Source organism: Heliconius melpomene, chromosome 13, assembly GCF_056956725.1.
Source record: "Heliconius melpomene rosina isolate 202511_hmr_F chromosome 13, ASM5695672v1, whole genome shotgun sequence".
Taxonomy (NCBI): Eukaryota; Metazoa; Arthropoda; class Insecta; order Lepidoptera; family Nymphalidae; genus Heliconius; species Heliconius melpomene.
In genome coordinates, this window is record NC_140401.1 from 15,573,519 (window position 1) to 15,599,420 (window position 25,902).

General features: G+C 30.9%; 1 protein-coding gene and 1 non-coding gene across 4 annotated transcripts in view; both read left to right on the forward strand.

Annotated features, from left to right (window-relative positions):
• The window catches only part of LOC146533122 (torso-like protein), a 46,874-nt gene extending 21,854 nt beyond the window's left edge, over positions 1–25,020 (forward strand). Inside the window, exons 2-8 of one of the 3 annotated variants that reach the window (XM_085196854.1) lie at positions 16,979–17,094; positions 18,851–19,075; positions 19,420–19,542; positions 19,867–20,041; positions 21,329–21,463; positions 22,239–22,373; positions 22,986–25,020. In XM_085196854.1, the coding sequence (XP_085052980.1) occupies positions 16,997–17,094; positions 18,851–19,075; positions 19,420–19,542; positions 19,867–20,041; positions 21,329–21,463; positions 22,239–22,373; positions 22,986–23,246 (1,152 nt within the window). In that variant the 5' untranslated portion in view covers positions 16,979–16,996 and the 3' untranslated portion in view covers positions 23,247–25,020. The remainder of the gene's footprint in view (positions 1–16,978; positions 17,095–18,850; positions 19,076–19,419; positions 19,543–19,866; positions 20,042–21,328; positions 21,464–22,238; positions 22,374–22,985) is intronic. The other 2 variants (XM_085196855.1, XM_085196856.1) reach the window with 2 other exon arrangements.
• On the forward strand, positions 16,098–16,169 carry TRNAD-GUC (transfer RNA aspartic acid (anticodon GUC)). Its single transcript has one exon. It is a non-coding gene; the product is annotated as a tRNA-Asp (tRNA).
• Positions 25,021–25,902: the final 882 nt, after the last annotated feature.

Sequence of the window (25,902 nt, forward strand, 5' to 3'; positions counted from 1 at the left end):
GTAGCCACTTTAGTTAAAAACTGTGTTACAGTCACTAACGTCTTTAAAAGGCCGTAGTGGCACAGTGAGACGACGTTTGACTGTGAATACAATAGTTATGGGTTCAATCCAATGAAAGCAAGCATGTCATTGAGTTTCGCCATTCAACGGTGTCTAGAAAATTCGACGGAAAGTGAGGGAGGGAGTGTTTTAACACTGAACACTAGAATCCATCTGCCTATCCTTCTATAGAAAAAGCTAGAAGTTATTTTTTTCTCTCTAATATGACCTGAAAATGGAGAACGGAGTATCTTAAACTAGATTTCTTTTATCTAACTAGGCTTGTCTATATTGTATGTTATCACGCAATATTCACAAATATTACAAGCTTATAGAATTAAACCATATTTGGCAATGTCTTACTATAGCAATTATTTAACCTGCTACTTTCACTTGTACAGCTTGAACTGAATTAGGCAATATGGAACTTGGTGTAAGGACTCTAAATGTTTATATTAGAATTTATTATTGTTCAAAATAAATATAGGGGAACAAGGACAAACAAACATTTTTTTCCCCTCCTGTTGCGTAATTAGGAAGTTACTGGCCGCGGTGGTCGTGACTTCGTTGTTCTTTATAGAAAAAATATATGTTTAAAATGTTATTTCTTATCTGACTAAATTCGAGACCATTGTGAGTTCAATCCCACTCCCTTTTCCCTTTTCTTTGTTTCCCTTTAAATACGGGATACAGCGTGAAGGTATATAAACTATTAAAAAAACTAAACAAGCATTATATAACTAGTAGTAAAGTACACATAGGTAACTTAAGTAGGTTTGTTATATTATGCATGTATGTATGTGGACCGAATGATTATAATCTCTTACACGTGTCTAAACTTAACACAAAAAATAACCTTAAAAATACAAACAAGACATTTAAAAGATTAAACGGAGATACAAAAGCTATCATCGTTTAATCTCAACCGGCTAAAATCTTTTAAAGTTAAAAATACGATTTAATTTTTTCAGCAACAAATAATAATATTTTTAACACTGTTTTAATTTAATAATTATCCAGATAACACTAAGATCACCTTGATTTTTTTGTATAACTCTTCTAATATTATGTATTTTAACAAATAACTATAAACGCATAATACAACCATTAATAGTACTACTTAAAACTACAGTACAATGTTTTAAATTAAATTAAAATCAAATTCAATAAAAAAATTATTGAATTTGAACTGCCAACCACCATTAAACATACGTTTCTAGGGTGTTAACAAATATAATAAAATACATTAAATAGAAGAAAATTTCATAAATATCTATAATAATATGATTACATTGTATTAGTTCCGTTTACAGGTAACAATCAGCTCGTTTCTTTTTCTTCTAGATCGATGTCGGGAAACCGTATCTCATTGGTAATGACCACTAGTCCTTGAGTTCAATTCCCTCGAGAGAATGTTCATCCTGAATAAATATAGTTTAATATAAGTTTATGTAGAAGATTATTAAAAAAAGGTTTAAAATTTGAAAAGGTTTAAAAAAAACATTGTATTTATTTTTATTTTCAAAATATATTAAAAATTGCACTGTATATTTAAGAAAACAATGTAAATGCGACTGCAAATATGGCGGTTGTGTGTTCGATTTCCACTTGGGGGAATGATAATATATTTAATATTTTTATTTCTTCTTGTTGCTCTTTGAGTTTTGCCTCTCATTGCAATGTTCATAAAATTAGGCAATGAGTGGGCACTCTGTCCACTGTCTGTGTGCTATATAAAGCTAAAAAAACATGTATATTACCGCACATAGTACGTTAGGCAGAGAGAACCTAGGAACCTAGTTTAAAAAACTCAGCTCCAATTAAGACACTTCCATTCCTCATTTTCCGCTAAATTCTAGAGGCATAGCGTGTTGATTGGCGGTATTCAACGCCGCATAGCCCCTTACCACGTTTTTAAGCCAAACTCCAAACAATACAAATGAAACAGACCATCTAACTGTAAATATCTATATTTCTACAAATAAAGCAGCTTGTCACGAACATAACCCACGATGTATTCTAGTACAAGCTGAACGTGATAATAGTAGCATTTGCATTTTCGAAACGCGTCGTGTATAGGAAGCTTTTGTCCAGGGCCCTTTGAATGAATGCTACTTCTTAATAATTTATTATGCATGTAAGATTTATATTAGCCATTGTTTGTTTTGGAGTTTAGAATATTAGAATTTACTGTCGAATTTAAATATATATATATATATATATTCTTAAAATTTTGTTTACCTAATATAAAATAATAGTATTTACGGGATGCGACTAACTACATGATAGTTGTGGGTCGATTTGGACTCAAATAAAAGCTTATGCTAAAAAATATCAATTTATTACTTAGGCCGTCATGGGGCAGGGGCACAAGCGTTCGATTCGAATTCGGCGGAAACTGGGGAACGAAACTGTCTTAATGAGGAACTAGGTTCCCTCTGCCTACCTTACTGTGTGCGGGATACAGTGTGAAACTATAAAGGAAGCTTACATAAAGACGGGAGATTTATTACAAGAAGAGAAAAACAAATAAAGCTATTAAATCGTTTTCTGTACGCAAACCAAGTTCGGATTGCTGTTACTATGGTATTTTATTAGTACAAATGTTTCTTGTATTTTATAGCATACAATCAAATATAATAGCCTATAGCATTACCGCGTCTAACATCGTTCATTCTTATGAAATTGCTTTAAAGTTTATGAAGTCAATGTCACGCTATATAATATGGTATTTGATAAAATAACTTTGCCTTGAAATTTTTTTTTCAAATAATGGAAAATAGCAGTTTTCCACGTTCCTAAGTAAATAGGCATATAATATAAATAATTTAACTTATTTTTTTTTCAATTTTCTTTACTTTGAAGTAGTTTTAATAGTATTTTCTACAATTTAGCTTTTGCTTAAGTTTGTGTATATTAGTATAGTATTAAAAGCGGCTTCTATTTTTTTTATTTTATTTATTTTTACGTACCTAGTACATTTTTCAGGGTGGCCATAAAAATATATTATAAAGATTCGTGCTACTGTGGTTATTTTTTCTTTAGGTTCTAACATCACTTTTAGTCAAATCAGACCAAAACACTTTTAAAGTATTCTCCCAATTGGTATCAAACCCATTACCAGCGCCATTTTCACAGATCCTTAAATCTGCACAAACAGTAATACATACATTTTTACATTAAAAAAAAGCTACGAATCTATAATATGCGATATGCAGCTAGTAAAACATACCTGTTGTCATCATGATTGACAAGTACCCTCGATGACCCAGACTTACAGACTTTGTCATTGGTTAATTTACCAGTTTCCTCTGGCATCGCTGGTCAAGTTCAATTCATCAGGTAATTTGGCTCATTCGCGTGGATTGGTATACAGTGTAATGAAATATGGCGATCTCTTTTTAGCTTGTGTGTAGTTACATTGATAACTTCGATATAGTAGTAATAGAATTAGGATTCTAACTGCTGCTTGTTATATAATTAAATTTGGTTCAAAAACTCTTGTATTTGAATTAAAATGCCCCAAAAATTAGCTTTGAACCTATGTCTATCGAGTACAATCCGACTACTTTTACAGTCTTTACTATTTGCTGTACTGGCCAGCTTATATTAGATACTAGCGGCCCGCCCGCGGCTACGCCTGCCTGAACTACGTTACTATTAACTTCTGTCTCCATGAGTAACTACGTCCTATAAGTGACGTCCATGCAAAATTTGAGACTCCTAGCATTTGTAGTAACGAAGTTTTATACAAACTTTCAACCCCAAAAACAACCCTTCAGAAGTCGAATATTGCAAATTCCCGTCTTAGCGAGCACCTACGTCCTATAAGTAACTCCTATACAGAATTTGAGATTCCTAGCACATGTAGTTTCTGATATTTCGTGATGAGTGAGTGACCTTTCGATTTTATATATATAGATATAGATATGTTTTGTATAAACACTAACTTTTTTTACTTAAAAAGCCCCATGATAAATATCATTGTTTACATTTAACATAAACGAATGCCCACTTTTAGTAACAAGCCCTTAAATTCCATTGTCTAGTATAAATAGCGAGTGCACGCAAAATGTCAAATATACATACATACAAAATAAGTAAGTTCGAGCGATTATTTAAAGGTCGCCTTTGTGTAGTGTTTTGGTGGAACGAATTAAAGTTAACCTTTTAAATTCAAGATCCCCTTTTTTTAGTTAAAAAGAAGATTGTTTAATTACTTTTGCGTGCGATGTCTGGTTTTCAATTATGTGAAGATACATAAATAAGGCAATCGTTTAAATGTACCAGTTAAAAATATAAAGGGTTATTAAAAGATAAGTTAATACAATGGGAAATTTAAAATATTTTTTTTTACTGTTTTAGAAGCATTTTTAATATAATTCAACTCGTAAGAACTGAGTGATGACTAAATTTTTTATTATTTTATTTTATTTAGTGTGTTTGTCACTAAAATTCCAAAATATAATAAAAAAGGCAGAGCAATACTCACCTGGCGATAAATTAAAATAATTTAAATATAAGCATTCCCTCTTTTGGGAATCAAACCTACAGCCATCGTGCTTACAGCCTAACGCTGTCGCTCAGCCCCACTGTCCACAACAGCCTAAATAGTCAATTTAAAATTTGATTTATAAAGTTGTTTACTTTAAACTATGATTTCACAACTCGAATTATATTAAAATTGTTCAACATAATACTTACTTTAGGTTCTCCCTTGTTACTTAGCATTTAATCTACTAAAATAAAACTAAGGAGACACTTTGGTCCGACACTCTAAGCTCAGTAACTACAGGTCCGAATTTAAAAAATATTTCCGTGTAAGATATAGACTATAGACACTATCTATATCTATATATATAAAATCGAAAGGTCACTCACTCATCACGAAATCTCAGAAACTACAAGTGCTAGGAATCTCAAATTTTGCATAGGAGTTACTTATAGGACGTAGGTGCTCGCTAAGACGGGAATTTACAATATTCGACTTCTAAGGGGTTGTTTTTGGGGTCGAAAGTTTGTATGAAACTTCGTTACTACAAATGCTAGGAGTCTCAAATTTTGCATAGACGTCACTAGGACGTAGTCATGGAAACAGAAATTAATAATAACATAGTTCACGCGGGTGTAACCGCGAGCGGGCCGCTAGTATAATATAAATGTAATATTTTTGAATTATGTAAGTTTTTTTTTTGCTTGTTCCCGCTGAGGTCAGAGCTATCTTTGGTCCTAAAATGTGTCGTGCATATTGTAGTTATTTTCAGCTTATAACTCATTCTATGAATTATTTTATAATTATCTATTTATGAAATTTAATCAACTAAAAAAAACCTTCACTCAAAAAAAACTATTACCTACCAGAACTCAGTAAAATAAACGCTATAACTTTAAAATATAAACCTAATAATCAATTCGAATGAAAACAAATCGATAATTCGAAGTAAGTATACAATATACGATATTGTACTTGACACGCTTGCATTACCTTGGCTATGGTAATATTTTATAATTTATTCTAACATTCATACATACTATGTCAATTTTGTATGGTGATTTTATACTTCGAACCGGTTTGTCACGTGCGTGAAACACGTTGCAGATTCGTAATTAGTAAAACAAAAATTTACTATTAGAGTTTTGATAGATAGATAGATAGATAGATAAAACTCTTTATTGCATACATAGAGGAAGGAGGAGAGGAGGTTTTGCTATGTATGTAAATGAAAATAAATTAGATTTAGGTAGACAGAAGTTAGACACTTTTCTTCTTACCAGAGCGAGAAAATGAAAATAATTGATCCGTCGAGTGCGAATTGAACTCACAACTGTACGTTTCATTCATATAAGCAAAATATCTAAATAGTAAATAAAAACTATGATTGAGATTAAACTACTTGTACCTAATTAGTAAACAAGTGGCGTCGAGGTCGGAATGTTTCGTTAGGTTAATGTTACAAGATTTTAACTTACATTATATACCCACTGCATTTTGAGCCTTTAAAGGCAAATTAACATAGTTCTAGCGTTCTAATTAGACTTCGTCAAAATTTCCATTAATAGGTACTTATATAATATATAAGTTATGTCTTAATTTTATATAATAATAAGATTAACTTTATTATTATTAGTAAAATGATAGTTATAGCAGTGTATTTAATGAAACCTTGAACTGAAAATACTTAAGCAATTGAATACTCCAACTCGAAAAGTTATTTGTATAGAATTGTAGATTAACTAATTAGTGTTAATCTTATTTTTAGGATTCCGTGTCTAGGATCACTTTGCTCTCCTTCGGGATCACTTTGCTATCAAATAAAGGAAGAAATTGAAAACTTAGGTTTGTCAATTTCATTCGTCGCACAATCAAAACCTAAAGAATATTTCCCGTCACCACCTACTATAAAAAAATCTGTTCTCATGATTCATCCATCCTCCTGACTCCATCTTAGAGGGGCTAGCTAGGCTTGCCTCTCCCCAAACGGTTCTGGTTCTATTAAGCTATAAAGCCATGAGAAATAAGAAGAGAAGTAAAAAACACAGCGAACCTAAAGCAATTCGATAAAGCAGATACGTTACAAGAATTTCAAGTTTACCGCAAATAGGTTTGTATTCTTGCACTGGTATAACATCACAACTAGTTTTACTAGGGGCTTATACCACATTAGATATACAATGTCAGGCAGGATATCAGAGATGCCTTTATAAAATTATTAATAGTTTTTTCAACTCATCATTTTATATATACAGGAGAGTAAGCATAGGGAACCTGGGAACCTAATGTTAAGACACCTCGTTCCTCATTATTATTTAAGACATTTATTTAATAAGACAAACAGATTATTTAAGATATTTTTATTAGTTACTTCCATTCACCATTTTCCACAAAATTCTGGAGGCATTGCTTGTTGAGTAATGGACACCGTCGAGCTTACTCTCGAGGACATAAAAATATTAAATTAATTCATTTCATTTCCTCGAATGAGAATAGAACCTACAACCTATCGCGTATCTATCATATATAGATCTTCTACCATATACAAAATTTATATTTCTAGATTTCGTGTCATCAAATCTCACATTTTTTGTCGATTTGTTCATATGGAACCATATACTTTATTGAACTATTTAAATTTTTTATATAAAATTCTATAAAAATATTAATGTTGATATCAAGATTACCACATTTGTATGAAAGACGGTGAGAATTTTATAGTTTTTGAATAGATAATTAACAATCTGATTTGTGTGAAAAATTTGCATGTACCTAATGCAATATTATTTCTCAACGATCTTGCATTTATTTATTTACGTTTTTTTTAAATGAATGTTTATTATAATCTACGACTTTATAATAATAAATAAATAAATTAAAAGAATAAATTACAACTATTTAATAAACTATGGCAAATGCGTAAAGATAAAAAACTCTCTTGCGATCTCCAAATTTCCACATAATACAAATACAACAATAGGTTTAGTAGAAAAAACTATCACTTCCTATTGTTTTTACACATGGTGTTCTTAAAAAATGTTTCATTTGAATTAGATGAAGGAAACTTTCACTCAGAAATCGCATTCAACTATATATGGAACTAGCGGCCCGCTCGCGGTGACACCCGCGTGAACTATGTTATTATTAATTTCTGTCTCCATGACTACGTCCTAGTGACGTCTATGCAAAATTTGAGACTCCTAGCATTTGTAGTAACGAAGTTTCATACAAACTTTCGACCTCAAAAACAACCCCTTAGAAGTCGAATATTGCAAATTCCCGTCTTAGCGAGTACCTACGTCCTATAAGTAACTCCTATGCAAAATTTGAGATTCCTAGCACATGTAGTTTCTGAGATTTCGTGATGAGTGAGTGACCTTTCGATTTTATATATATATATAGATATGTGTAACAACTTCTGAACGATGCTTTTACAAGCCTTGCTAAGTATCTCCTGATAAGTTGTTGTTAATTTACATGACAGGTATCTAACGCTATCTCTTCCTCTTTATTCTTACAAGGAAGGGACCTGAATCATATTTGTATCAAGTAAGTTAACCTGAACTTATCAGACGGTAGTAAAACAGGCTAAAATCGTTACAAACAGTTATTTTCTAGTTGTTATATTTAGAATTGAAAAAGAAAAAGTAGAAGTTCAGTTCGTTAACACTAGGTTCCCTCTGCCTACCCTGCTGTGTGCGGGATACAGCGTTACGCTGTGTTTTTTTATATATATCTTGACATGGATAGAAACAACCTATCCTGTAAAATCATAAAATTGTATTTAACATAATTATTTATTAAATATTTTTGTCTTTACAGGTACGTGTCAATTTCAAATTTCTATTGAAATAGTTTTGCATCGAACGTAAGTAACTTATTGGGCAAATTAAAATTTGTTATAATTAAATATTTGAATCGTTTTTATATAAAAAAAGTCTTAATATGCTTACATTATATTTTTATACCTGCATACTTATTTTTTTTATATCTGCACGCTATATCCGGTAGAAAGAACCGAGTGATCAGACACTAAGGTTCCTAATATCCTCTGGATTTTCAAGACATACTAACATATTAGCGTCTTGCTCTATAATTATTAGAAAAATAAAATAAATATAATTCAATTCTCTGAGTGGGAATCGAACCGACCACCATCACCAGCCTTTATAGCCAGACGCTGTACCGCTGCGCTACGATCCCTTCTTTTTTCGCAGCAAAACAACTAGAATTATAGTAAATACTACTTGAATACAAATTCTAATTGCATTTCGCCATTTTGACTTTTAACATTCGCGTCTCGAAACTTCAATCTCGGTCTGTCATTAACGCAATTACAATTATACTCAGGTGTCGTTCGTAGAGACGTTCACCTTTAGCCAGGAAACTGACTCAGGCGGGGTCCGCTCAAGCTATAACAATGAGATAATTATTTTAGATTTATTATGGAATATTATATTTATAATTTTACACACACAATTTTTAAGGCTGTCGTGGCGAGAGAAGTATAAGCGTTTTAATTTTTCGATTTGGATTCCCACTCAGGGGAATGAATTATTATTTTTTAATACTTTTATTTCTCCGCTCTGATAATAAGGTAAAGCGCGGCGTTGAGTTTCGTTACACTGAGACTCAAAAATTGGTTGAAAAGTGTGGAACGGAGTGTCTTAACACTTAGCTTTCCTCTGTCTACACTGTTATATGCGAGATATAGCGTGAAGCTAAGGAGTGAAAAAAAATAACACAATTTTTTTTATTGTTTGGAGAGAAGACAACGAAATGAATTTGATTTTCTATTTTTTATGAAAATATAACTTTTTCTACTAAAAGGCTAAAATTATATTTTTAATTTAACTCATTTATCTATTTGTTACTTACATGAGGTACTTATACTAAGGTAAACAAGTTAATAAATAGTTTTACGTTACTGATATCATGTGTTATTGTAATTGGTTCCCGAATAGATTTATTCATACCTATAGGTAAACACCTATTACTATAAACCTACATTTAAAACGATAAAATATCTATGAAATAATAGAAATCGTAAAATATTAATATTTTAGATGAAGTTTTATAAATGCATTTATTGTATTATTATTATTATATTTGTATTATATTGCTGTTTAGAAAAGTTGAAGAGTTGAAGACACACTAGCCTCCCTTTGACCCCAACACGCAGTTACAAAACCAGGCTAAAAGCGGAAAACAAATAAAATAAATAAATAATAATAAATGCTTTATTCAGTAATTAAATGTTACATATACACTCTAATTTCGTTAGAATATGGAAAAAACAAGACAACAATTTAGTAGAGGTGAGCGATAGCAGCCGTACTAGTGTAAACTGTGTCACAGCTGCCAACATCTTTGCCCCTAAGACACTATTTCGATGACAAAATTGAGAATACTCATCAATTAGGTACATATTATTATGTCGACATAAGCAAAAATAAAGCGATATAACAAAAGTTTTAAATTAATTATTGAAAAAGAAGAAAAGAAAAACAATTAGATTCTATATTATTACCACGTGTCAAATGTGTGTGTGTGTGTGTGCTTGTGTGTGAGCGTGTGTGTGTGCGTGTGTGTGTTTATGTGCGTATATGTATGTACGAGTCATGAATGTAAGTTAGGTACGAAGAAGATTCTCCGTATCCAAGTAGAAACAGACAACGCTAACCTCTCTCTGCCCATCCTAAATTAAAAAGTATACGTATTCCATTTTTTAAAGTGTTAGTTTTTTTTTGTGCTCATATCTCATTAATACATGCTTTATCAATACGCAAACGTCCGATAATGATAATTATTAATACGCAATGTAATATGTGGCTGTAATTCAATATTACACATTACGTCCTGCAATCACTTGTTCGTCATTTTGTCATTTGCAGTCGCTGTTATTATTTTGTATTGGTTCATATAGTTTCAAATTTATAATAGTAATTGTGCCAGTCGTAGCACAGGGATACACGCAATGTCTTCAGGATTTGGCGGAAAATTGGGAACGGAGTGCCTTAACACTAGGCTCCCTCTGCCCACCCCGCTATGTGCGAGATACAGCGTGAAGATGATAAGAATTGTATTTGATTTCTATTTTAAATATTATAGTGGCCCATTACAAAATGTTGCCAATAATTTTTTTTTTATTTAATTTATTTGTAATAGACAAATAAAATGAGTTTTAGTTTGATTATGATTTAGTTGACGTTTAATTAACTATTTTCTAGAAAAAATCAAGATACAAATTAATCGGACATCGGCATTAATCGGACTCTATAACCACTGGTTAACGATAATTAAATCGAACACAGAGTAGAAGTACCACTTTGCCTTGGCGGCTATCAACAATATTACAAATTCAAATAATAAATATACATACATAAACATAGAAATGCAATTATGCATATTACAAAAGTATATTAATGGAACCAGATGTCTAGAATCATTAGTAGATATTAATAGTCCGAGAGATGGCTGGCAAACAGTTTACCTTGACAAAGACACGTTTTGTGTACAAACATTGCTAGTTCTCAGTGGGTAGGTTAGACGTGCTATGGAAATTGTTTACAATACTGACATATTTTAGCGAATCTATATTCCTATTCGTTTGTTAGCATTTTTTCTATATTCTATACTCTACTATATAATATCTCGGCAATGACTATTGAATAGAGTACCAAAAACGTGTAAGTAAAGTAGGAAATATTACGAATTAATACCGAATTTATACAGTTATATATTTTTAAACCACGCAATGGATTTTTGTATTATTTTACTACGATGTAAGTATTGCTTATTTCTTGCTAAAGAAAATTAGGCTTAATATTTAATATTTCATTTCGATACAAGTGTACCAAACATTTTTATTTCTTTACCGAATAATAAATTTAAAAAATTAAATTAGTTTTACGTGTCATTTAAGCAAAATAATAAATGTAAAAGCCACTTCGCCGAATATTTCTGAAGTAGTAAAGCAGTAGTGTAGCAAAAGGCCAAATGAACAAGTTAAACGCGTTGTTTACACGAGATTCAATTAGGAGTTAAACGATGCACTCGAGAGTATATTCCCGATTTGATGTAGGTACTGCTGACAAAAACAATATATGAATAAATTTAAATTATTCTTTACTATTACAATTAAAGATAACAATATATTTTAATTTATTTACAATGCTGTTAAAGAATTTAAAGTACATAGAAAATATTTTTAATGACTAGTTTCTTGTTATTATTAAAAATTAAGGTCTTTACCAGTATCTATTGCAAAAAAAAATATTGTTAAATATTACAAGCGTTTTTGTAATAATTAAGATATTTCGAAAATTCAGTACGGTACGAAACAAAAAATACTGACGTCACAGCAATGTAGACTCTGCTGCTGTTGCGGAACCGTGCCAGTGAAATGATAGCAAAACGTGACTAAATCATCATTTTGTAATTTTTATGTAAATCAGTATTTCAGTATTATTTTTTTTTGTTTTCATCATAAAAAAGGGTAATATGAATTAACTTTTGAAACTTGTAGTTGAGTTGTCGATGGATCTGCAAAGATCATCCTAGAGTGCTAACAGCAGGAGTTAAATAACATAATAAAAATCCACCGTAATTTTGAATTGAATAAAAACGTATGTTTTATTACTGTCTTTTGCAAGAGACCGCTTTCATTATAATATAATTTCTATGTGTTAATGAAAGCAAGGCTAAATAAAATCTTACAATAACTTTACTTAGATAATCAAAACAATATAACATTTATTATAATTTATATAATATTATTACTACTTCTGATAAAACGTTACAGACTTTAAAATTAATTATAACATTAAAAGTTCAATGCAATGCTGTATACTTTTAGGGTTCCCCTTGACATTTTACTAGATCACGACAAAAAACATTGAATTTAAAAATAGACTCATAATTTATAGGTTGAAGTGTTTTTTTGCTGACTCTACTAAAGGCCGAAGCGTGGCTTTGTTGTCATTACAAGCTATAAATATCATGCACGAAACATATGGACTACTGCATTACTAAAGAATAACATTATATATTTAAAATATTATTTCTATTTGTAAATTTAAGATTACTATGTTTCAATATTTTGATCAGGGTTTAAATTTAAAGAGGAGAAGTAACTGTTATTTTTGTTGACTAGAATTATGAAATTTGGAAAGAAATGAGAGCTTACAGCACAAATAAAGAAAAAAGGCGATAATTTATGGGTATATACAAGAAAAAAATATATATATTAGAAAAATATACATAGGTAGGTAAATTCTTTCCGCAAATATAAGTTTCTTGACTCACTTATTACTCACGAATTTATTGTTTGATAAAAATAATTGAATTATGGACCATTATAATTTTCAACAACACTATAAAATTGACTTTTAAATCAACTCTAATTAGTTTAATTGTTTTTTTATGTATCTACTTACTATATTTATTTTATTCAAATGTTAAATTAATATGTCGATTACATGCAATAGTTAATGGTTTTAATTGAACCTAAGTATGAGAAAAATATTTATACTTTATCTATATATATAAAAGGACTTGTCCTCGCTGACTGAGGTAAGACGCACGCACAGCCGGAACCGCTGATGGTAGAAACGTGAAATTTGGACAGATGCTTACTTTCGTAATCTGGACATCCACTAAGAAGGGATTTTGAAAAATTTTAACCCTAAAGGGGGGAAATAGGGGTTAAAAGTTTGTATGGATTTTTTTTTAAATTGGCACCGATTTTAATAAAATTTGAAATTCAGACTCTTAAAAGTATTTATTTGAACACGTGTTTCATGGTTTTCTTGAATTCTCCCCCTAAGGGTGCAAATAAGGGGTTGAAAGTTGGTATGGAAACATCTTTAAAACGCCACCGATTATTATAAAATTTGAAATTTAGACTCTTAAAAATATTTAATTGAACATGTGTTTCATGGTTTTCTAGAATTCACCCCCTAAGGGTGCAAATAAGGGTTTGAAAGTTTGTATGAAAAAATGTTTAAATCGCCACCGAGTCTTAAACCACCGACTCTTTTAGACTCTTAAAAATATTTCATTGAACACATGTTTCGTTGTTTATTAGAATTCACCCCTAATTAAGTAAGCGAAGCTGCGCGCGTCCGCTAGTCTACTATATTTTCATTTATTTAACCCTATTATTCTACATATTGGGGGTCAGTCGTAACGCAAGGGCACACAGGGATTTGTGGGTTCGATTTTCATTTGAGGAAATGAAATATTTAATATTTTCATCACCTCGCCTTCGTTACCATAGTAACGAGGCAAAGCGCGACATTGACTTTCGCAACTCTCCACGCAATGTCTCCACGAAAAATTGGGAACAGAAGTGTCTTTATAGGAACGAGTGTATAACACTAGGTTCCCAAGTTTCCTCTGCCTACCCTGGTATGTGCGGGATGAGGAAAAAAACTTGTCAAGCTTAATGTATTCCGCACATAGGTCAGCTACCATATATCATTAAAAATAATACCACGAAATATAATAACTATATGAAATAATTAAATGCATGTATTTTGGTAAGGCGGCTGGGTTGCATCACTTGCAAGTTGCAGTGCCGGTTCGAGTGCCGGATCGGGAGCACTTGAGATTAGTGTATTCAAATTATAATTGTTCTGTATAATGTATGTAGGTAGATTATTATTACGTACTGTAGTAGGCTTAGATTTTTTGAGACATTGAGATATTTTGTATATGAATATTTTAAGTTCTGTATTTTTTTTAATAAATTGACAAGCATATTGTTAGATTTTGTAATTAAATAAAACAGATGGACACTTCAGCATAAAACTAAATGCACGCGACCTCACGGGGATCTCAGATATGTCTTAATTTGTTTTATTTTCCAACTGGGCCTCAAATTGGTGTGTGCCCTAAGGTCAGAAGAAGTCCTGAGAATGCATTGCGTTTGATAAAGCGATGCAAAGCGGTAGTTCGTTCTATTGAAGAAAGAAATAATTCGTGACTGGGATGCATTAGTTAAAGATAAAATACTTTAAAATGTGTTTAGAAGTTAACAATTGGGGAATAAATCATATTTTACAATCTTAATCTCAATATAGTAAAGTCTCTATAAAAACTTACTTAAAATCTAATTAATATTTTATATTAAGTCTAAAATATATTTATTAAATCTAAATTGTAAACCACAGCGGCGCGGTTGAGTTCCGCCATTCAACAAGCAATGTCTCAAAAATTAGGCGGGAAGCGACGAACGGAGTGTATCAACACTATATTAACTTTGCCTACCCTAATTTACGCCGGATTCATCGTGAAGTTAAATATTTAAAAAAAAGAATAAATGAAAATGTAGAGAAGCTTCGAATCATATTCGCATCACATCTTGACTGCTAGCGACATCTGCTTGAATTTTATTTGTATTGTTAAAAGACCTGTTTTAAAAGCCTAACTTATTTATTTACACAAGATGGCGGCACAAATATTTTATTTAAATAATATTCTCCATATTCTCCATTGTCCCCTATGTTTTTTTAGAAATAGGAGTATCAAAATAAAACAAAATAAAAACAAATTGAAGTAACTTACTACCAAAGTGCCTTATAACACATATTACATACAATCATAAAATCTAACTACCATAACAGTTTCACACGCCATTACCTACACAAAAAAAAACACTAATTAAATATAATTTCACGTTGATCACACTAATTTTGTGATAGAACGAAGCGAAGCGTGTCGTCACGTCGCTTCACAAGTAGATAAGTGGTCTACGAAAAAATCAAATTTAGTTGAGAAATCTATCAATTCTTGCGCTTGGCGTGACGTCTTCAATGAATTACGGCCAGATGCAATTTGCAGAATACAATTGGCTTAATTTAGCGGGAACCGGGTCAAGGGTTGATGGCAAGTGTTAACAATATGTCTTTTAGTGTCTGTAATCCGATATAATACCTGTTTAGTGTATGAAAATTGTGTTTCTTATTACTTTTATTATTTTACGATTTCGAAAGACCTCGTCTATGAAAATATATTTGTATTGGTATTAGTTTCATTTTATTATAAAAACTGTTAATTATTAGTTTAAAGCTATATACTGGCGAAAAACAAAAAAAATATAGTCCTACATAGTCTACTATATTTTTGTTCTAACAAGGTGACATTATAAACAGTTATGTTTTTAAAATATAGAACCATGTACGTTTATACATATGTACATATTTATTATTCTTAATACTGTATATGTATATTGATAAAAATGTAATGTAATATAATAACAGTTGTAAGCAAATTACTATTTAATTTAAAGACAATAATATACATAGGTTCATTTTTGGTTTCATAATTATTTTGATGATAATTTATTATTTGCTTATGCACTACTCACGCCATCTATCGGTGAAGTTATTAAATTAAAAATAAGTAAGCTTAAAAAAGTTAAACTTATGAAATACTTATTAACTTGCATACAAATTCTTATTATGTAAAACTAAAAAATATTAAATATAATAAAATTATAATTTCTAAATAATTACACGATTTTTTTATATATGCATAGACTATTTCATTTTACTCAACACCATCCTCGGTAGTATAGTGGTAAGTATCCCCGCCTGTCACGCGGGAGACCGGGGTTCGATTCCCCGCCGGGGAGATTCTCTTTTAGAGTTGTCTTTTTATTTTTTAAATCTCTTTCTTAGTTTATTTTATTATACTGAAATTTACATAATAATAAAAAGAATTGAGGCTTGAGTGCGTCTTAACTTTAAGTTTAAACGAATATGTTCCTCTTCCAACCCATTAGTTGTTTTCAATATAAAGCATTAAATATATATATTACAGCCAAATTATACAACGTCTATACTAATATAATAAAGCGGAAGAGTTTGTTTGTTTGTTTGTTTGCTTGAATGCTAAGATCTCTATATCTACTGGTCCGATTTACTTTGTTTTGCAGAAGTGCTATAGGCTATATAACATTACATTATACATCAACAACCGTCGTCGCTACGCGACCGCGTTCGTTACCGCTTCATTTTGATATTCATCCTTATGAAAATAAATATAATAGTCACTTTTAGCATTTTATCTAGATTGAAATTATAGTTTACTGTATAACATTCTAATAAATAATTAAGGAGATGTCACTGATTCGAAATGACCTAGCCTTCGGGCGGCATAGTATGAGTATGACCGACGCGAAAATATTCTTATAGTTCAAGCAGGCGTAGCCGCATCCGGGTCCACTAGTCTTTACATAAATTGCAGCCTGTGTTATTCTATTGTATAAAATAAATCTATACCTAAGACTGTAAAGTTCTGTCCAATTAACTTCTGTAGTTTTTGAGTGAAAATAGAACAAACATCCTCACAAACTTTCATTTTTATAATATTAGTAGGGGAGGTAGGAATTCATAAGAAGTAGGAAAATGACTTAAATAACAATAATAATTTGAACAACAGGTGTGTATCGTCGGTGTGATGCGGGCGGCACTGCTGCTGCTGGCGGCTGCACTGTGCCGCGCCGCCACACTCGACTCGGAGCTCGGCGTCGGCAAGTCTATCAATATATTTATGAGGTAAGTTAGTGATAAGACACTCTGTTTGTCTCTTTGACTATTTTAAAGGTTCTGTGTCAGTGTCGTCCTGGTAATAAGGTAAAGCTTGGTGTTGACAAAATTTGGCGGTAGTTGGGAATGACGATTCTTGTGGTTTTTTTTGTGCAAGTTGGGAATGAAGATTGTTGTGTTTTTTTAAGTGTAAGTTGGGAATGAAGATTCTTTTCTATGCGCCCTTATGTTCAGAATACTGTTTTCTACTAAACTTGTTGTCTCTGAGATGAATTAGATTCAACACCATACCTGTGCGACGTATTTTCTTATTCTGGTAAAAATATACTTTAATGAAGTTTTCGTCTTTCTCACGTTAAAAAACATTACCTATAATTTCTTATATTATATTCAAATTCCATTCTCATTGCATTCCAAACTAAACTGCATACTGTAATCCAATAACCAAAAACAGACACCCATTATGTGGACCACAAGCGAAGAGATATTGTACACCTGAGAATTTTTATAGCCCTTTGTCTAGAACTGCGACTAAATTGCTGGTGATATGACGGATATTTCAAAAACACCTGTACGAGTACGAGTAGATGCTCTTACTACATGACAAACTAGCGGCCCGCCCGCGGCTTCGCCTGCGTGAACTACGTTATTATTAATTTCTGTCTCCAAGAGTACCTACGTACTATAAGTGACGTCCATGCAAAATTTGAGACTCCCAGCATTTGTAGTAACGAAGTTTCATACAAACATTCAACCCCAAAAACAACCCCTTAGAAGTCGAATATTGCAAATTCCCAAAAGTGCATAATTGCAGAATTATATTTGTAGTTCATTTCATATACCTAAAATTAGTCCAAAAGCTGGTAAGCTTTAATTTGTTAAGTTTTATAAGATGTACTTCCCGTTGACTTCCAATCCTGAAATTGGTACGGAAACCTCAGTGGACGAGTCCGACTGCATTTTCATATTCCTAAAAATCTAAATGTTTATACCATTTTATTATAATGCAACTATTTTAAAATTTAATCTACTGTACCTAACGTAACATAAAAAAGAACGAGTTATTATTTGTTTATTTTATAGCTATTAATAAATTACAACAATTAAATTAATTAACACAATAATGGCTTATATTATTACCTATTTAACCTCATGATTTTATACTTTATTGTATAGTATAGTATAATAGATTAAATGCAAAGAACTTTTAATAAAACTATGCGAGGTATAATAAAAATAAGCGCCTACAGTAATAACTGGTAATTACCTTTTATGGTCAATAATGATATGTGTATTACGTTGGAACAATTCAAAAAATGCCATATATTCATATTTTAAAGTAATTATTGTATTTCCATATTCGTACTTAAACATACATGGGTATAAATAATTGAATAAAATAGTAATACAATAGATACCTTTCTGATTAAGGATGAAGGTTGTGACCACGGTGGCGCAGTGGAAGAACGATTGCAAACAGAACGGTTGTGAGTTCGATCCACAGTTATAGGAATCGACACTGAAAAATAGTCAACTCAGTTAATTGTTAGCAATGTTATAAGTAACGTTATAATCAATTTTATTTATTAATATTTGAGGGCAGCAGAGGGAACCTGGGCACCTAGTGTTAAGACACTCCGTTCCTAACTCAGACACTTCCGTTCCTAACTTTCCGCCTAATTCAGGCATTGCGTGAATTATATTAATTTTCTCCATTTCCACCCATCCAAAAACAAAAACAAATAAAAAATAAAATAATTTCCAGATATGGCTACCTTAGCATTTGCATGCGAGTGGTACCCCGCAACGACACCGACGGCTGGGTGTTCAGGGAACCCACGGTCAGCGTGTTCCGCGACGTGGACCAGTACACAGTGGAACCTAAACCGAGGCAAGCGAAGACGCTGTTCGATGGTGACTTTCATATGGAATTCTGCGATAACTTGAAGCAGCTGCTGCAGGCGTATTTCAGGGATTTTAGTTTTGAAAGGTATTTTTGGATAATTATTTTATGTTTAACATTATATTAAAATATATCTATCTACTATACTAATATTAAAAACTGGAAAAGACTTTTGTCTTCTGGTCTGACTTGAAAAAAAAAAATTAATTGTATGGCATATACGATAGAAGGCTATGATATAACAAGTTAATCGTATCGATGTTACATACTGTCCCTGTGACCTAAATCACCTTTCGAGGTGACAATGTGTCATGCCACATGTGTCATACACAACTCTTAGCTATGCCCATATGACCACGAAGGCGAAGTTTTCAATTAAATAAAAAAAAAACAATCAAAATTATATTAATATTTCTTTTGTATATTTCCAGATTAGAGCGTCCCTGGCGGGCGTTCACGGCCGGATGGCCTACTGACATAATGGCGAGAAACCTCGGCATTAACTCATCGTTCATAACCGGGGATCATTGCTACGTCCTTGTTAGGGTGTCGAGGTAATATATAATCTTTAAATGATCTTAACTGTACCCGTATGTTATAATAGACTTATTTTTTGTCTGTACTAGAAGATCAAATAAAAGTAGTGATATGTCTTTTTGTTTTATCACCAATTGTGAGATTCGTCTTATTTTAAAGTAACTCTTTATACCAGTAAGGTTATTTTAAAAATAGTTAATTTCATATTGAAAAATTAAGAAGTGGACATGCTGTAATTGGCTTCATAATACTTCAAGTAGGAAGACATATCTTTAGTATATTATGTTGCCGTTATACTAGCACAATATACAAGAGTGATAGTGTTCTACAAAATCTTCCAGGTTCCGAGAAACAGCAAAACTCAAAGACATACCAACAAACATAGCTGTTGAGGACGTGGTCCACGAGGCCATAGACGACACCACCGTCGGTGACACGGTCTCCGTGGCCGACTTCATACGGAAGTATGGCTCGCATTACATTGCCTCTTATATCACTGGTAACTCTTTATACCAGGTAAGATATATGTACTATTTGTTTAAATTTACAAAAAAATCTTTTTTTCAAATAAAATAAGCCTATGTTTTACGCACTTTGATAACGATAATAGTACTTGAAATAACAGAAAAGTATTGGCTCTCATTTGTTTAATATTTTTGTTAATAAAAGAAATATGTATAAGGATCCCCTTTTAAGTAGTATTTAGTACAATCTTAGCTTTTCTTTTTCTATTTATATGAACCTAGGTTCCTAGAGTGAGAGTAAAAACTACACGCGTAATGCCAAAACGTGGGTAATCACGTGAAACACTCCGTGCAATGAAATGCTTTTATATGTTTATAAACTTAACTAGATGTTTTTAAAATACCCTCATTTATGTTTTCTTAGAATTAAAATGTAATTGCTTTTTTTAATAAGTGCAAAAATAAAAAAAAATACATTTAAATAAATAAAAATAATATAAATGAGTCGCGCATGAGTTCAATTCCCACTTGAGGTACTCATAACGCTATGCCTCCAGAATTCGGCAGAAAGTGTAGAGCGAAGTATTTTAACACTAGGCCCCCTCTGTCTACCCTGCTACGTTATATGAAATGAAATCATGAAAGTTAATAAATACAAAAATCTAAAATAAGAAATATTATTCATCAAATTTCTTAAGCTATGCAAGTTAAACGATTTATAAAGTTATTTATACAATTCATATTGCTAGATTTATGACGGCTGTGGAAGCACGGCTTGTAACGTGATCATGTTTTCAAACAAGCGTATAGTTTTGCTAACCACTTCCACGTTTTGAGATACCAAAGCCATAATATGTTTATTTTACACCAATTATTACTATTATAACGTTAAATATAATTTCTCATTTTATTACTCAAATATATATGAGAAATATATTATATGCTATAAAATATTTTTATCTTATAAACTTTTACTATCCATTATTGACGGAAAAGAAGCGTCATTATTACAATTTGAAGAATAAATAATTTTTCAAACTACGTTTTTGATATAATGAGATTTGGACCCATATATCTGAGGCCGCACGAAGGAAACGAAGCGGTTGTGGATTCGATTCCCACTCAGGAGAATTCTTTATTTAATATTTTAATTTTCCCGCTCTGCTAACAAGAAAAAGCGCATCGTTGTGTACTATCACTCAATACGCATTGCACGCACTCGAAAATTCGGCGGAACAGAGTCTCTTAACACTAGGTTCCCTCTGTCTACACTGCTATATGCGGGATAGAGCGTGAAACTACAAAAAACAATGAAGTATAAAACCCACTTAATATCCAGGTATTCGTATTCACACGCAGCGTGTATTCACGGATAAAGGAGCGCGTGAAAGTGCGGGGCGTTAGCGACATTCCCGCTAGCGAGATGAGCAATTACTTCTCTCCGCATTTCGCTGAACATATTGGCGCGATCAAGGTTTGGTTTTACAAGGTTTATGTTGTGTTTGCTAATATTTTTCTTTTTAAATAAAACCTTTAAAGTCTTTGCAAATAAACTATTGGTGATAGTTTAATTGGTGGTGCATTTCTATTAATATTATATATGATATTTGTCATTGTTATGGGAGTTCACAAGCAAGTTAATTTTTTTTTTTCATTTATTATATATAGATTATTAGAAATTACTTAAACTTACCTTACTTAACTTGGCTTGGTAACAATGACGCTATGAGTACATTTAATATGCTACTGTAATATAATCACAATCAAATATTTTTAAAAAAAGAATAAATCCTTTACAATTTTTTTACTTAAAATTAGGTAATTTAATATTGAGAAATATTAGCAAACACGACAATTTCAATGTGATCCATTTTGTGTGCTTGAAATGATCATGCTGCGTATTCTTGTATATCTTTTCTATTTCTTCAATCATTGCATCTCATATTGGCACGATTCAACTTACATTACATTAAAATATATCGTTTATTCCTATATAATATTGGTTATAAAAAATATTAAGTTTTCAATTAATATTCAATGTCTATAATTTACTTTTTTTCTGAATTTATTAATTAGACTTTCTGGAGATCATTATTTAAGTTAATTAGAAGATAATACTAACGAATATAACGAATGTGATAGAAATAGAAAAGTCTTTACAAACCTTGACCGCCATTATCCGTGAATGCACGCCCGAATTAAAAAAAACAATAAGAAAAAAATCTACCTTGTCTATGCTCTCACTCCAGGTGTTTGTGTTCTCTAGAGCTGCATACTCTATGATCAAAGAAAGATTAAAAAGTAAGGGCGTTGCGGATATAACTGCTAAAGAGTTAGAAGGATATTTTTCCCCATGGCAGGCCAAGCATATAGGTCAAATTAAGGTAAAATATATTACAAATATTTAGTAAATTAATTAGTATAAAATTACCATATAGTTTCCTTAAAACATAGTATATAGAATGCAAAGAATATTATTTCTAATACCTTTAAATTGGCGGTAGGTCATTTTTCTACTTGTATTGTAATTTATATGCATGACTACTGTGCAATGTGTATGTTTGCATTTGCTTTTGTGTCTAATTACATTTATACATTTAAATCATTTTATGGTCGATCATTTCATTAATTTTATTTTATCAATCATTAAGCCATTGTTATTTTAATTTTTCATTCGACATTTTATTTAAATCAACTTGTATTGTAATAGATATCTTTTTAATTAAAATGTCATGTAATTTAATGATATAACCACGAAGGTCTTCGGTTCGATTCCTACTCGGAAGAACGAATTATTTCCGTTCCCTGGTCTCTAAGCAGTAACAATAACAAAGCGCGGCGACACTTAACGCGCAATGTCTCGAAAGTTGGATGGTACTTGAGAAACAGGTTCCCTCTGACTACCCTGCTATTAGCGGGATACAGCGTGAAGATAAAAAAGTTTTTCTTTTTATCGTTTTCCTTACTCAATTTATAATATTATATAATGTTTTCAGGTGGCCAGTGGCAACAAGACAGTGGAGAACTGGGCGACGAAACGCTTAAGAGTGCACTATTATATATTTTCATATCCAAGTTTATTAAAATTACACGGAGAGCCTGCCTTATTGAGAAACTTAGATTCATTATTAGGTAACGAGGCCTTATTACAATTAGAATTAAAGACATTAGCGCCTGCATTCAAAGATGTCAAAAAGAAAAAGTGGTTCGAAGAAGTCATAGACAATTATTTAAAACTATGGGAAAGTAATATGTGATAATTTAGTTAGTTTTATTAATTTAGCCTAATTTAAAAAATATGTTGAAAGAATTAAGAAGTGAATTAAATTAATGATTATCTTCAATTGTTTCTTGATTTAAATTATGCTATATAAATGTCTTCGAAATAAATAATTTATTAAAATGGCGTTCGATTTGTGCATGTGTAATTAGAGCATTAGCATTAAAAATGTTCTTTAATAAAATAATAGTTTTCATTTACTTTATTTAACTTTATTTTACTTTTTATTTACACAAAATGATTTTCAAACAATTTGCCTACTTATTTTTTCTTGAACAATTTTAAACATTGCTCTATTTAAAAATAAATATTATATCAAAATCAATCATCACCTAGTGATTGTGATTGAAGACAATAAATATAACAGATAGACACCGACAACTATTTTAATGACTATAATTAAATTATACTATAAGTAGAAAAAATGAACACATAATAATAAAAAAAGAACCAGGGACTAAAATTAAATAAATAAATAATTATTATTATGATTATCTTTAAAGATTTTAAACAAAATAAGTAAAAATTTTAAGAATCTTTCATTTCAAATATTCATTACATGTTTGACGTTCCAATTTAAAATTACAATAAGTAAAAAGAATTGTGTATTTTGTATTTTTTGTACAGGTATTATTATTTAAAATAATTGTTAAGTTAATTTTTATTTAGAATTATATTTTAATAATTATATTTATTTTAAAAATACAGAAATTTTCAATTGAGTAAATAAACAAAATATATATATATTTTTTAATTTCTCAACATCTTATAGAATCTTAAAACTATAGAAACAATATTTTAATTAATTGTAATTTTTATAACAACTGAAATATAAAAGACAGTAGGATTTTTAGAAAGAGATCATTAATTTATTAATTATAAAAATATCTTTGATTTCTTTTTCTATTCCATGTACATCTTTGAAACTTTATTGGATAGATTGTTAGTACAAATTTAATAATCGATCTAAAATGTGACATATTTCATCAAATTACAAAAAAGCATATCCTATTTATTGTATATATAATTATGTGATTTAAAAAAAAAGGAAATAAATTACAATATTCTATGAACAATTTTTAAAATGTCCATATTTATAGGTAGAAGGTTGCCAACTAAAATTTTGGCACACCATATGAAAGTAAAATTTATTTTTGTTATAAATATATTTAAAACAAAAAAATATATATTTAATTATTAATATGTAACGAAAATTCTCTATATAACAAGACATCACTACTTAAAAGTTAATTTTGTCATTTTCTTAAAATTGCGACTCGTCGTTGAAGCCGTCGTGATGCAGCGACATAACGACGATTGTGGGTTCACTTGCCATTCGGGGGAAAGAATTGATACTTTCTTGTTCCAGTAACAAAAAAAGTGGGGTGTTGAGTGACCCAACAAACAATGTTTCGTAAATTAGGTGGAAAGCCCGGAACGGAGTGCCTTAACCCTATCTTTCTCTGTGCCTACCACGCTAGGGAGACACAGCGTGAAGTTAAAAAATATATTAATCTGTGCTACAACTCAACACTATTTTAAAATTAATGTTATCGTCTAAATTTTGTAAAAGTATTTTCACAATTCTTAAGAGGGCATAGTAACAATGAGGTAAATACAACGAAAGTGCAATAATATTAGTTATTTTTTATGTACAAAAATGCATCATTATTCATGTGAGTGCATTTACTTGATGTAAATATTATGAAGCATAAGTTATAAGGTGAAAATAAAAGTGATTTATGACTGAATTTAGTAATTTTATTTTACAATCTTAGACATTTAAATCTCATTAAATTAGAATATTGTTTATATTAGTATAACATGACATATCATTTATATGCTAATTAAAAAAAACAAAAAATATATCTAATCTCTTCTAAAAAAAATATAAAGAAAACTTCTTTATTACATAACACTAAAAAACTAACAAAAAATCTAAAAATAGGTTTAGTTATATAAAACTAGTGTAATCCCTAGCAAGATAAGCCGGTGGTGTTGGTTCGGCCGAATTATTAGCATCCCGATCCATGGCTCGTGATGAAACGGGGTCACTCTCTGAACTGCTTATCTTAACCCATACGTGCCCGATAGTGTGTCGTTCAACTTTCAAATTAGCTAGTTTTGACACTAAGTGCTAATTTCTTATTTATTTTCCTATGAGATCTGATTAAATGATCCATTCCAAGCGGAAAATGGAGGGAGGTGTCTCTGTATTCTGTATAAGATTTTCTTTACCAATTTACTTCTATGTGCATGCGGCATAAAGAGATAAGCTGAAAAAAAATCAAACTATTGTCTATTGAAATATCAAATAAATATTCCACGAGTTTGCCTTTTACTTTTCTTAAGTAGGTGTTAGTTTTATTATTACTGGTCTTTTATTTCAAAGAAATAGACCTTCAATTACTTTTAGTTTTTGTTGTTTGTACCGAACTTTAACGAAACCAGCCTTCTTAGCTTTATTTCTTCAATTATCAATTGTTTTATTAATACATACAATATACCTACATATCTTCATAATTATATACGTAACTACATAGACATTAAGACGGCACTATATTCAGTTTTTTGCTTTTATGATGGTTTTACTGCAAGTCAAGTGTCAAGTAGGCATGTATTTCTGAAATCGA